Source organism: Hyaena hyaena, unplaced genomic scaffold (assembly GCF_003009895.1).
Source record: "Hyaena hyaena isolate Hyena2069 unplaced genomic scaffold, ASM300989v1 scaffold_321, whole genome shotgun sequence".
Classification (NCBI taxonomy): Eukaryota; Metazoa; Chordata; class Mammalia; order Carnivora; family Hyaenidae; genus Hyaena; species Hyaena hyaena.
In genome coordinates this window covers 448,435-463,802 of record NW_024080953.1, presented here as the reverse complement: position 1 = coordinate 463,802, position 15,368 = coordinate 448,435, and the positions used below count along the sequence as shown (strand labels likewise).

General features: G+C 35.3%; 1 protein-coding gene across 1 annotated transcript in view; it reads right to left on the bottom strand.

Moving 5' to 3' along the window:
- The window catches only part of POLQ (DNA polymerase theta), a 118,363-nt gene that overhangs the window by 52,157 nt on the left and 50,838 nt on the right, over window positions 1–15,368 (bottom strand). The window contains exons 14-16 of the mRNA XM_039248868.1: window positions 14,501–14,625; window positions 13,319–13,562; window positions 1,212–4,324 (exon numbers count right to left, since the gene is read on the bottom strand). Coding sequence (XP_039104799.1) covers window positions 1,212–4,324; window positions 13,319–13,562; window positions 14,501–14,625 — 3,482 coding nt within the window. The remainder of the gene's footprint in view (window positions 1–1,211; window positions 4,325–13,318; window positions 13,563–14,500; window positions 14,626–15,368) is intronic.

The window sequence follows — 15,368 nt, the reverse complement described above, 5'->3', positions numbered from 1 at the left end:
CAGACAAATACTCAAACTTTTATGAACAAATTCATTCATAAATATAGAGATTTAAGAAATCTGATCAAATCTTTGATTTCCACAGTAGGCTGTCAAGCTGACTACAGCTATTCCCCATTATACAGAATCCTTACTATCATGAAGTAAGACAGGAATATACATATATGACATTATTTGACAAAAGGTTCAATTCTCTTAAAATGTGGAAGGCCTCTGTGATGATTTGGGATCAACATTTTGGTAGAGAATTCATGAACATCAGTGAAGGTTATAAGTCTACTTGAGATACGGACTGAAAAATGTAGCTAAGGTACATTGTTAAAAATACAGTGCCAATTTTCTATGTACTTTTGTGATTATATAAGTGAATAAGGATATTACAATAGAAAATAATTCATAAGCCTTGATGATTAATAAAAACCATCATGCTATTCCATTAAGATACCAAAAATAGTGATCCATGTTCAAAATACATTAGTTTTTACAAACTTATTTTCTAACATTTGTATATTATATAAAATATTATATTATGTATTAAATATGCTTTTTTTTTTTTTAAAGAAACCTTGTGTTTAATGGGAAAGCTTAGCACAGTCCAGCACCAGATATGGCCTGGAGTTGAAGCAGCAGGGACAGTTAGGTGACCTACATGAAGCCTCATAAAGTGAAAAGGGTAAGAAAGGCAACAGTTAAATCGAAGAGTGCCATGGCCTGACCATGGCAAAGCCCAGTGTAGCACTGAAGAAAGACCTGCTGTTTGAGAGCCAGGTTCCTGATATACCCAATGATCAAGCTGCCAAAAACTGTTCCAGTGCTGGCCCACATGCCAGCCACAACAACTAGTGTGGGTGCAGCAGCAATAGGCTTGGCTGCTCTGTCCATGTCCTGAGAGACAAGACTGCTGTGGACAGCCTAGGGTGGGGAGCTAGTGTGGGAAGGCTCTTGAGGGATTTGAAGAAAAGAGGCAAACACAGGCCTGATTAGACCACAGCTATAAAACGGTGGTCACCCACGTGTTCTGGAGTCACCCATCACTTATACCAGATGGCAACTATTATTAATCTAGTTGCACTGAATGGTAAGGCAGTTCTACAGGTAAACCCATATAGAATAAATTTTAATTAAATTGGAATAAATTTAGTACATTCATCCCAATTCACCATTTTACATATAAACATGAAAATATGAAAAATTAAAGAAACTATTCTTACCTTGCTTAAACCTACCACCAATAGCAGAACTTTTAGAAGACGTCAAGTTACTGATCTTTTCACAAGCCAGAGAGATGGAAAATCTCTTTTTGCATTGCCATTCCTTAATGAATGTTTGAAAGAGAGTTTGGTCACTTGCAACATCAATTATGGCCAAGCTTTCTGGGCTGCATGAGGCTGGAGTTAACTGTGATCCATCCTGTGACAACTGCAGTGAAAAACTCCGGTCTCCATTAGGACTATCCTCTTTTAAACCATTTCTACTTTCCGAACTTAAATCTTGGTTTTTAATATCTGAAGATGAGCCAAATGAGTCACTTTTACCAACTTGTAAAACACTATGCATTTTCTGAAGTTTTACAGAAGATGTTCCAAGAATACTTGGAACTGCTAGCTTAGAAGCAGATGCTGGGATGGGTGTAGGAGGAATGAATCCGTTATCATCAAGTATACAGCTCTCTTTCCAAGGCAAGAGGGGTGAGGTTTCACCATGAAGGGCACTGTTCTCCGGAGCTCCAATCTTGCTCTTTATTTCAACATTAGGGGAAAATGAAATTCCTGGCACTTGATTTGGCTCCAAATTTGAAATCACTTTTTGTTTGCCATTTAACTCTGTATTTTCTTCTTTTAAACTAGACAAGTTTGTAGTGGCTAATTTTTGCTTTTCATTTTCTAGAGGACTGGACACTTTATCTAAAATTCTTTGTAGTCCTGGACTTAAATCAAATGATGCCTCTGACCATATGAGCGAATTATTTTGCCCTGTCTCAGTTAATTTGGATTTTTGAGATCTTTCATCTCTATCTCTTCCAATTACTTCTCTTTGTGGATAATCATTACCTACAGTCACTGGATCACTTAGTTCTAATGCTCTAAGAGACACTGTGGTATTATGTTTCTCTTGGACAGGAAATATATTTACATTGTCCAAAGCTTCAACCATCTGAGCAGAGTCTATTTCTGAAAATAAAAGAGATTCATCACTGACACAAGTCAGCTGTTGCTGATTATCTTGATTCTCATTCATATTTGATTTTCTAAGTTGGCCCTCTGGTTGTAGACACAGAGAATGACTGAAACAGTTTGACGTTAGTTCAGAAGACAGGGGTTCTTTTGCTTGTATATCAGGTGGTTGTTCTTTCACTAGGTAGTCTTCATTGAAACTGTCAAATAGTAAACTATCACTCAAATTCAAGCTTGTTTCAGGAACTGGTAGACATTCTACTTCTACACCACTGGGAGGAGGTAGTATAACTGGTTTCATAGCTTCTTGTGTTTGATAACCTTGGAGAAAACTATTTAATTGAGAGTCAGTGACAGAAAGTTCATTCCCTTTAAAACAAGGGCCATTTTCCCTCAAGAGTATTGGAGAATGAAAAATTGAGCTTTCTGGAGTCAGAACATCAACTCGATGTGAATCAGTGCCTTGTTTCACAGTATCTACAGCCTTACACTCCAAATGATCTATATTTGTCACTTCTGAAGAATGTCGTTCACTAGGAAAAGTAGTATGAATCTCATTCTGAAAAGAGTTCACAGAGCTCTGTTTTTCTAAGCTCTTCAGTATCGTCTCTGTTTCCAGGTTGACATCCTTTGCTCCCTCTTGTTTGGAATTTTCAGTTGCCATCTGTTGTATTATTTTCTCTGACTGAGTATCCAGGTAGAAACTATCTTCAAATTCACAAACACCTAAATCTACGTCAGAAACACAATTATTTTTGGTTTTGTCTGTTGCATAAGCTTCCTTTTTTTCTTGTATTCTAGAGGAATTTAGAAAATCCTCATGCTGGCCTCCTGATTTACCAAATGCTCCAGTTGGGGGATGTATTCTACTGAGTATCTCAGTGCTGCTTATATTATCTCCTGATACCTGAAAATTATTTGATTTATTTTCCTCACCATTAAACTTCGTACTTCCACACTTGATAATAACATTTGAGTCTCTATTCATATAACTACTGCCTGTCTCACAGATCATTTGTTTCTCTATTATTTTTTTCTGTTTGGCATAAGTGTTTGTTTGTTTATCAGACTGTTTTTCTGGGCACTGGTTAATTGAATGGGTGTCATGGTATTTTACGTAAACATTCTGGTTTTTTGAATCACTTTGTATCATCAGTACTTTGTTTATTTTTTCTGACTCAACAAACGCTAATGCTCCTCCATTTTCACTAACTGTACTAGTGGGATGACAAATCACTTTTTTACTCTGGGATCGTGTGATAAAATGTTCCACAAGAATATTTTTAGTTTTTGTTTTGTTCTTTGAACTTTGTTCTGTTTGTGATGGGAATGATGCTTTGCTATTTTTTCCCTCAGCACAGAAAGATACATTTTTAATAAAGGGCTCTGGACTTCTAAATTCCATATTCTTTTCATCTAAGGTAAATGAGTCCTCACAATGAACAGGATTAGATATAGTTTTCTCCTGTAAATCTATTCTATACATCCCAGTGTCTTTAACAGGGCTGCTGTCTCTGGATTGTGTTAGACGCTTACTATGTTTCCAAGATCGAGAGGCGGTTCTCATCTTTTCTGAACTGAAACTCAAAGATTCTTTTTTTGTTTTCTTAAATAAGAGAGTTTGAACAACATTCTTAGTGCTTGCTTTTCCCTCATTCAGAGAGGTTACTAGCTTTTCTTTACTTTTATTCAAAGAAGCCCGTTTTCTTGCTCTGGAAACGGAATGTACTTGGGATTCTTGATTCCCACTCTGTAACTTGTAATAAGAGGAATTTCTATGCTCTTCACTTTTATCTAAATCTTGCACTGTATTTGGTGACTGGTTAGCAGAAGAATCACTAAACACTGAGTTACTTTTTTTCTTTGATGTTAATCTTTTACAGGATCTCTTAGTTTGGGGTGTAAGTTTCTGTTCTTTTACTTCTGGCTCACTGCTGGTTGATGAGTGTGTATTAGAAGTTGAAAGGGAATATGGATTCCATTGCACTCCCATTTCAGCTAAGTCCTGCTGCAGAATCATTTTGGCTTCTTCTACTATAAGAGCTGCTGCTTCCCTTTCAGTTAAACCTTTTCTGCCAGTCACCCAAATAGTTCTCATATTCCGACGTTCTTCAACTGCTTCCTCTTCCTCATCCACTGCCTTTCGGGCACTAAACAAGGATATAGGAAAAGAAATAAATTAATGCATTGATTCATTCATGCATACAGAAATATTTATTAACCACTTAACTGATTTCTTCTAGGAAGTAAAGAAATAGCACTGAACAAGAGGGAAAGTTCTGCTTTCTTAGAGCTTACATTTTAATTGGGAAACCAGAAAACAAATGTTAGAATGCATTCTATGTCAACTGATGATAAGAATTGCATACAAAAATGAAGCACTAGGGGATTCTGCAATTTTCAAATAATAAAATTAGAGAAGACCTCACTAAAACAGATTAAGCAGAAACCGTTTTAAATAGTGTCATAAAACTTTCACTGAAACAAATCCTCCTACATAACATTAACTCTGGACAAAATAGTTAAAGGAAGTGGAGAGTGACCAAAAGAAAGGAGAAACTGAAAGGGGATAACTAAAAACTTGAATAAAAGCCTGGAGTTTATTGATTGACAGAATTTGAAAAAGAGCTCAGAATAACTATAGGAGATATAAAATTAACAGAGAAAGTCCAGACATGAGAGATCAGAGAACGAAAACCCCCAAATTCTTCAAATAAATCTGTTCAAATATTTGGCTGACCTCTAATCTATGCAAGTATGGGATGACTCTAAGCAGTCAGTTAAAAGTCTAAACAACTGAACAGAGATTGGAATTACTGTCCATTATAGGAAGACAAAGTTTAGAGTTTGAGTTCAGCCAAGCTAACTAACTGATAAAATATCAATGTTCTTAGGGTAAAATAATAGATTCTATATTATGGAAATTATACTATATTAAATATTAGCAAACAGAATCAAACATCATGTAAAAAAATCAAATGACCAAATTAAACTTATTTTATAATATAAGACTGATTCAATATTAGGAAATCTATTAACATAATGTACTATGCTAATAGAAAAAAAAAACCCTATGATTATCTCCAGAAATACTGGAAAATGCTTTGACAAAATTCCATACCCAATCATGACAAAAATATTCAAGAAAATTGCAATTAAACGGATTTTCTTAAAATGATAATACATACATACACACCATAGTCCTGAAAACAGTATCCTACTGAAGCAACACCAGAGGCATTGCCACTAAGATCACAAACAAAGCAACAATGCCCAATATCTATTACTACTTTCCCCAATACTACTACCTATTAGAGGTAGCAGCTAACACAATTAGATAAGAGAAATCAATTAAAAGCATACAAGTTCCTACAGAAGAAGTATAATAACTATTTGCAGATGGTGTGCCGATATACCTGGAAAATTATAGACAATCAATGATAAAAGTAATTCAAACAATAAAAGAATTTAGAAAATAGGATAAAAACTATACAAAACAGCTTTCATATACTCAAATAACTATGTAGAAGACATAATAGAAAAAAAAGTAACCAATTAAAATAACAATAAAGATTAAGTAGGAATAACTTTAACAAGAAATGTATAAAACCTATGTGAGAAAAACTTAAAACTTCTGAAAACCTATAATGAGAAAACCTTTTGAAAATGCTTGAAAATCACAAAGACTAGATTAAATTCAAACATGTATCTATCTTTGGATAGATTGACACAAAATATAAAGATATCAATTCTAAGTTAAATTTCAATCCAATTCCAATTAATGTCAACAAGCACTTTAACTTTCATATGGGCAAATATGCAAGAATCACCAAAAAAAAAAAAAAAATACTGAAAAACTATGAGAAGGACGTGCCCTATCAGAGATTTAAACATACTATATGACCTTTATAGTTAAAAGTATGGTACTGGCTCATGAATTGACAAAAAGAATAGCATATAAAATCGAAAGTTCAGAAATAAACCTTATTATTTATGGGTATTTGGTATATGATGAAGATGGCATCTCAAATCACTAATTCAAAGATAAATCTTTTTATAAATGGGAGCCACTGGATAAAAGATAAAATTAGATCCAGACTTTATACTATACACAAAATTAAATTCTAAATACATCAGGAATCTAAATGCAAATCTACAAATACTAGAAGAAAACATGAATGAATTCCTTTTTAAAATCAGTAAACAAATTTTTCTAACTATGACAATTCAAAGGCCAAAAAAAAAAAAAGACTGATAAAAAAAATCAATAGAAAAAATTTTGCATGGCAAAAATAATGTAATAAAAGTCAAAAGACATTTTATACATTTTGAGAAAATTTTTGTAAATACATATAAAATAAACAGCTAAGAACTCTAATCAATTTAAGAAGAAGTTTCTTTTAAAGGAGAGGGAAAGGTACCTGGGTAGCCCAGTATGTTAAGTGTCTGACTCTTGATTTAGGCTCAGGTCATGATCTCAGGGTCCCTGAGATAGAGCCCTGTGACAGGCTCTGCAGTGACAGCATGAAACCTGCTTGGGATTCTCTTTCTGCCCCTCCCTTGTTCGTTCTCTATTAAAATAAATGATCATTTTTTAAAAAATAAAATAAAAAGGAGAGGGAAAAGAACAAACACAGTAGAAACAAGAAAAGACATATCCAGATAATTTATAGGATACAAAAAAAAATAATCCTGAAACACATGAAGAGTTATCCACCATCACTCACAATAGGAGAAATACACATTAAAACCATATTGAGATACAATTTTTCATCTATCAGACTGGTAAAATGAAAACTCTAACATAGGGTTCTGTTGGTGAGGTTGTGGGGTAATAGGTCAGTGAGAATGTAACCTGGTACAACCCTTCTGCAGGGCAATCTGGAATCTAATAACCCCACATGAACACTTACCTTTTGAAATCCCATGTCCAAGAATTTACTCTGAAGAAACATTACCAACAATATGAAAATACATATGCATGGGTAATTTATTGTGAATTTTTGTTAATGGCAAACTGAGACAATCAAAATGGGTTTTCTGACTCTCGTGTACTGAGTACTAAAAGGAAATGGTGGCCAGGTGCCAGATATACCAGTTTCCAATCAGAAAATTAACACTAATACAATGCTATCTCTTATCTATACACCTTATTCAAGTTTCACCAACTGTTCCACTTCTGTTCTTGTTCTAATCTAATCTAGAATAAGGTGGTACATCTAGTTGTCATCTCTCTTTATCTCCCTTTAATTAGAAAGAGTTTCTCAGTTTTTGTTTTTCATGACCTTGATATTTTTGAAGAGTACTAGCCAAATATTTTGTGTAGTGTCTCTCAATCTAGGTTTGTCTGACATTTCCTTACAATTAAATTTATGTTAGACATTTTTGATGTCTAACAGAAGTAATGCTGTGTCTTTCTTACTGTGTCATATGAGGAGATGGGTGATGTAGATTTTTCCTAATACTGATGTTAGTAATTTTGATCAATAAAGTTCTGGGCATTCATAAGAGGCATAATCACAGTGATAGTAGACTTAGCATAATACAGAAGTACAAATAGCAATTAGAACAAAAAGAGAAACTAGATCTAGAACTTTGAGAATTGGTCGGGGAGCTGCTGGAACCCTTTCCAGGTCAGAGGGGCTGCAAGTGTCACAGTTTATGTTCCCTCTCAACCTTGATAGCCCAGACAGAAGCAGGGTTCAGGTGCCCTAGTTGGCCTACCACTTCAATAAGCCCCAGACCCCTAGCCCAGCCATCCCACCAAGGTAGTACCAACCCCAGCCATCCCACCAAGTCATCCCACCAAGGTAGCACCAGTGTAGTGCCCACCAGAACACCCCTGGTTAGTACTCATGATAGCTCCAGCCACTGCAACAAGGTGGCACAGGCATAAAGTACTCCAGACCCAGGTCCACACTACTTTGGCTACAGACAGTTTGCTAACACACCCCAGAAAAGAGCACTCCAGGACACCCTCACCCACACCCACCCTGTCAGGGCATCCCTTGTGTGAAGTGCCCCCTTGACACCCCAACTTATATCTTTCACTGTCCATCAAGGGCACCCTGTGGGTGGAAAGCCCCTAACAGCCCTGGCCCATGTTCACTTCAGCTTCAGCTATCCAGCCAGGCCATCCTCTTATGGGGAGCCCAGAGACTGCTCCAACCTTCACCAACTTCAGCGATAGCTCTCCTGCCAGAGCACCCTATCCACAGAGAGCTCTGGGACCACCAGGTCCAAGCCCACTTTAGTTCCAGCCATCCTATCAGGGCAGCTCAAACATGGAGTACCTGGGACTCCACGCCCATATCAGCCACAGATCCAGCCAGGTAGCCAAAGTTACTCAGCACAGACTACACAGGGAATGACATACACAATACCTTTCCTTCAAGTTTAGAAGTAGCTGTTCTACTCAATTCAAAGGAACAAACATAGAAAGTCAAGCAAGATGGAGGAAATATACTCCAAACACAAGAACAAGACAAAACCTTAGAAAAAGAACTAAATGAAACCTAGAGAAACAGTATACTTGAAAAGGAGTTTGAAGTAATGATCTTAAAGATCTTCACAGGCTTGGAGACAACAGTGGAAAAACTCATTGAAAACTTCAAGAAAGAGTTAGAAAATATATGAAAGAACCAAAGTTGAAGAATATAGTAACTGATATGAAAAATACACCAGAGGGAATCAACAATAGATTAGGGGATGAGAAGAGATGATTAGCAATCTAAAAGACAAGGCAATAAAAAGCACTCAAGCTGAACAGCAAATAGAAAAAAAATTTAATGAGGATAGGTTAAGCAATCTCTGGGATGACATCAAGAACAAATATTCATTTATAGGGGTCCTAGAAGAGAGAAGGTAGGAGGCAGAAAATTTATCTGAAGAAATAATAGCTGAAAATTTCCTTAACTTGGGGGAAGAAAATAAACATCTAGGTTTAGAAAGGACAGAGAATTCCAAACAAGATGAACTCAAGGAGTTCCACACCATGATGCATAATTAAAATGTCAAAGGTTAAAAATAAAGAGAAATTTTAAAAGGAGCAAGAGACAGAAAAAAATTACATATAAGGGAAACCACTTATGGCTATCAGATTTTTCAGCAGAAATATTATAAGTCAAAAGAGAGTGACATGATATATTTAAGGAGCTGAAAGGAAAAAAACCTACAATGAAGAATATTCTCCATGGCCAGGTTATCCTTCACAACTGAAGGAGAGATTAAAAACCAAAAGTTAAAGGAGTTCATCATCACTAGGATGATGTTAAAAGCAAGAAATGTTAAAGGCACTTCTTTAAGTTCAAAAGAAAAGGCCATAATCAGAGCTAAGAAAATTATGAATAAAAAGATATGAAAATATATAGATAAAATGGGGGGTGTGAAAAATGTTCTTTTAGAATATATACAAATTTACGTAACTGACTTAATATAGACTGCTATATATTTAACATGTTATATATAAGCCTCATAGTAAAGAAAAAAACATCTATAATGGGTATACAAAAACTAAAGACAATCAACTTAACATGACAGAAAGTCATCAAAGGAAAGACAACAAAAGAAGAAAAACACAGTACTACAAAACAACCAGAAAACAATTAACAAGAGGGCAATAAGTAAATACTTATCAATAATTACTTTAGGTATAAAAATAGACCTAATTCTCCCATAAATTTATAGAATGGTGGAATAGATTAAAAAACAAGACCCATTTGTATGCTGCCTACAAAAGACTCATGTCACACCTAAATACACACAGATTAAAAGTGAAAGGATGGGAAAAGATATTCTGTGCAAATAAAAGCAAAAAAAAAAAAAAAAGCGAGGGCAGCAATACTTATATCACACAAAACAGACTTTAAACAAAGGCTGTAATAAGAAACAAAGAACATTATATAACAATAATGGGATTAATCCAACAAGAGGATATAACATTTGTAAATATCTATGCACCCTACATTAGAGCAGGGACTCTTGTGCACTACTGGTGAGAATGTAAATTGGACCAAACACTGTAGAAAACAGCATTTTTTTTAATCAAAAAATTAAAATAAAAATACCATACAATTCATTAATTCTATTACTGAATATTGACCCAAAGAAAATGAAAACACTAATTTGAAAAGATAGATGTACCTCTATGTTCACTGCAGCATTATTTACAACATCAGGGAATAGGAGCAACCGAAGTGTCCATGGATAAAGGGATATAGATGTCATATACATACATATCACATATCATGTATCATAAATATGTGACAGAATATTACTCAGCCATAAAAATGGATGAGATCTTGCTATTTCTGACAACATGGATAGACCTAGAGGGTATTATGCCACGTGAAATAAGTCAGACTGAGAAAAACAAATACCATATGATTTCACCAAGATGTAGAATCTAAAGAAACAAAAAAAAAGCAGAAATAGACCCATAACTACAAGGAACAAACTGATTGTTGCCAGAGGGGAGAGCCAGAGGGATAGGCAAAATGGTTGAAGGGGAGTGAGAGATAGAGGATTTCAATTATGGAATGATTAAATCACAGGCATAAAATGTACAGCATATGGGGAGAAGGGGCCAACATGATGGAGAAGTAGGGGGATCCTTAATAAAAATCATCAAGAAAGTTGGGATAGAAAGGAACATAATTAAATATCATAAAACCCTTATATGAAAAGCCCGGAGCTAATATCATCCTCAATGGGGAAAAACTGAGAGCTTTCCCACTGAGATCAGGAACTCAACAGGGATGTCCACTCTCACCACTGTTGCTTAACATAATGTCGGAAGTCCTAGAATCAGCAATTAGACAACAAAATGAAATAAAAGGCATCAAAACTGGCAAAGAAGAAGTCAAACTTTCACTTTTTGCAGACAACATGATATTCTACATGGAAAACCTGAAAGACTCCACCAAAAGACTGCTAAAACTGATACATGAATTCAGCAAAGTCGCAGGGTTCAAAATCAGTGTACAGAAATAGGTTGCATTTCTATACTCCAATATTGAAGCAACAGAAAGAGATTGCACCAAGAACCATAAAATACCTAGGAATAAACCTAACCAAAGATGTAAAGATCTGTATGCTGAAAACTATAGAAAGCTATGAAGAAAATTGAAGATGACACAAAGAAATGGAAAAACATTCCATGCTCATGGATTAGAAGAATAAATACTATTAAAATGTCAATACTACCCAAAGCAATCTACACATTCAATTCAATCCCAATAAAAATTGCACTAGCATTCTCAAAGCTAGAACAAACAATCCTAAAATTTGTATGGAACCACAAAAGACCCTGAATAACTAACGTAATATTGAAGAAGAAAACCAAAGTGGAAGGCATCACAATCCAAGACTTTAGCCTCTAGGCTCTACTACAAAGCTATAATCAAGACAGTATGATATGGGCACAAAAACAGACACATAGACCAATGGAATAGAGTACCCAGAATTGGACCCACAAATGTATAGCCAACTAACCTTTGACAAATCAGGAAAGAGTATCCAATGAAAAAAAGATAATCTGTTTAGCAAATGGTGCTAGGAGAACTGGACAGCAACATGTAGAAAAAGAAATTAGACCACTTTCTTACACCATACACAAAAATAAACTCAAAATGGATGAAAGACCTAAGTGTGAGACGGGAAACCCTCGAAGCCCTAGAGGAGAAAGCGAGAAACAACTTCATTGACCTCAGCTGCAGCAATTTCTTACTCAACACATCTCCAGAAGCAAGGGAAATAAAAGCAAAAATGAACTATTGGGACCTCATCAAGATAAAATGCTTCTGCACTGCAAAGGAAACAATCAACAAAACTAATAGGCAACTGACAAAATGGGAAAAGATAGTTGCAAATAACATATCAGATAAAGGGCTAATATCCAAAATCTAGAAGGAACTCACCAAACTCCACACCTGAAAAACAAATAAGCCAGTGAAGAAAGGGCAGAAGACATGAACAGACACTACTCCAAAGAAGACATCCAGATGGCTGACAGACACATGAAACGCTGCTCAATGTCACTCTTCATCAGGGAAAAACAAATCAAAACCACAGAGATACCACCTCATAATGGTCAGAGTGGCTAACATGAACAACTCAGAAAACTACAAATGCTGGTGAGGATGTGGAGAAACGGGAACTCTTACATTATTGGTGGGAATGCAACTGGAGAACAGTGTGGAGGTTCCTCAAAAAGTTAATAACAGAACTCCCCTATGACCCAGCAATAGCACTGATAGGAATTTACCCAAGAGATACAGGAGTGCTGATGCATAGGGGCACATGTACCCCTATGTTTACAGCAGCACTTTCAACAATAGCCAAATTATGGAAAGAGTCTAAATGTCCATCAACTGATGAATGGATCAAGATGTGCTTTATATATATAATGGAATACTACTTAGCAATGAGAAAGAATGAAATCTGGCCATTTGCAGCAACATGCATGGAACTGAAGGGTATTATGTTAAGTGAAAATGCCAGAAAAAGACAGGTATCATATTCTCACTCATATGTGGATCCTGAGAAACTTAATAGAAGACCATGGGGGAGGGGAAAGGGAAAAATAGCTACAAACAGAGGAGGGAAGCAAACCATAAAAGACTCTTTAATATTGAAAACAAACTAAGGTTGATCGGGAGTTGGGTAGAGGGGAAAGTAGGTGATAGGCACTAAGGAGGGCACTTGTTGGGATGAGCACTGGGTGTTGTATGAAAGCCAATTTGACAATAAATTATATTTTAAAAATGTATAGCATAGGGAATATAATCAATGGTATTTAATAGCATTTTATGGCAAAAGATAGTAGTCATACTTGTAGTGAGCAAAGCATAACATATGGACCTTTCAAATCACTATGTGTACACCTGAAACTAATGCACCATTGTGTGTCACCTATACTTCAATTTAAATATATGTGTGTATACACACACGTATGTATATGTACATACACACACACACACACACAATGACAATAATTCTAGAGGAAAAAAGCAGTCTCATTTTCTTCCAGTTACACCAGGTATATCATGATACTATCTAAGAAAAAATATTTTAGTACATTTTGTATTATTTATAAATAGACATAATTTTTATTCAATAACTAATGGTCAGGGGGACTTTCTTACCTTTTAAAGGGCACAGAATTTTTCAGAACAGTCTCCACCTCCACAATATTTGCTCTGGCAAGATCTGCCACAGTAAGATAGCCAGAAGTATAGAAGAACCTGGCTCGCTGTGCATTAAGTAAGGACACCCGGACCAGGTCACACAGCTCCCTCTGGATGCCAAATGTAAGACGCTTCTGAAATTGGGAAAGTAGTAGTTCCATGTTGTGCCACCCCAGGCGGTTGGAAAATACTGTAATCATCCCTAGAATAATGATAGAATATTTATTGAATTAAAAATTCTTGGGGCGCCTGGGTGGCTCAGTTGGTTGAGCGTCTGACTTCGCTCAGGTCATGATCTCTGGGTTCGTGGTTTCTAGTCCCACATCAGGCTCTGTGCTGACAGCTTGGAGCCTGGAGCCTGCTTCAGATTCTGTCTTTTTCTTTCTTTGCCCCTCCCCATTCATACTCTGTCTTTCTCTCAATCTCTCAAAAATAAACATAAAAAAGTTTCTTTTAATTTTTTACAAATAATTCTGTTTCTTTAGATACTTTTGATTTGCTGTATCTTTTATTTTGTTTTGTTTTGTTTTACCTGCATAATTGTAAAGTTTAAGAGGCACAAAGGCACAAAGTGTACGTTAACAAGAAAGCAGACACATGTTAAGGGCCCAGTTAATTGTTCAATAAATGGGTTAAACACATTAAAGGTCATCTCATTTATTCTTAGTCATGAACTTGATATTTGAAAAAAAACTGAGGCAGAGCATGTTAACACAAAATACACAAAAATCCCCCACTCTAGTTCATTCCTCTCTCTCATTCTATCTTCCCTCCCTTCTTTTTTTTAAGGAAGAGAGAACTCTCAGAACAAGTGAGGGACTCTTTCATCTAGAGAAAAATAAGAAAATAAGAGAGCTGATTTAAATATTAAAGTGCCAAAAAGAGTACAAAAAGTGAAGCTCCTATTGATATTTTCTTCAAGGAAAGGTTGCTCAGCTTGATAGTTATTCCCTCACGAAATAAAGCAGCCAGAAGAGCCAATGTCATTAAGATAATCAAGCACTAAATACAATTATGACTTTACATGATTCCCTCACTTTTAGAGAAGCCTAAAATAAAATGGAATATGAAAAAAAAAATCTTAACTTGACTTCAAACCACAGAGTCTTAAATAAATGTGGAAACCTTTGTTTAACTGACCTGCATAAACAGCTGCTGACTGTTGTAAAGATTGAATCTGTCCACGACTGCATCCATATTTCTGATTAATCTCCTTTAAGGGAACTTCACTGATTAAATCTAATAGCACAAGACTGGTAAAAAACCTGGAAAGTAAATCACAAAAAGTGTATAAGAGATCACTTACGTCTACAATGAAAATATAACACATGCTGAGAATCAAAAAGGCAAGAGAAGATTTATACACTCTGAGAAGATTCCTAATAGGATATAGGATTAGTGGATGAAGACTGAGTTCAATGTTTGTCAAATTCTGACATAGCATATCAAGGAACTAATACCTATATAACAGAAAGATCTCCATATTTCAATATTGCTAAGTAATTGCAAGAAATAAGATTGGTTCAAGAAATATAATGGCATAAAAATTTAAAAGAACATCTGATACACAGTTACATGATCTACTCATATTTCAAAAAAAATAGCATAATTTGCTAATGAAAACCAGTTTTGACTTGAAAGGTCATAGTGCCACAAATAATCCAAGTATATAAATCCTTACAATTTCACACTTGATTATGTTGTAAATGATATACTAGAGACCACCATTAAGAAAAATAATTTTATTAGATTTTAAAGAAGCTAAATGATTCAATTTCCCCATTTGAATCTTTTAATGGCTCTTCCCCCAAGCCATTATAATATCGTATTATAATAATGATACAAAGCATATCCTCACATGAAGCTACACTAAGTTGGCATTCTAATTCACATTTTCAAGTAAGAAAATATTTAAAAGTTTAAATACTTTAAAAGGTCTTCATCTATAATGGCTTCTAAAGTATAAGTATCAAGAGACAAACTAAAATATCAATTCAGTAAATACAGG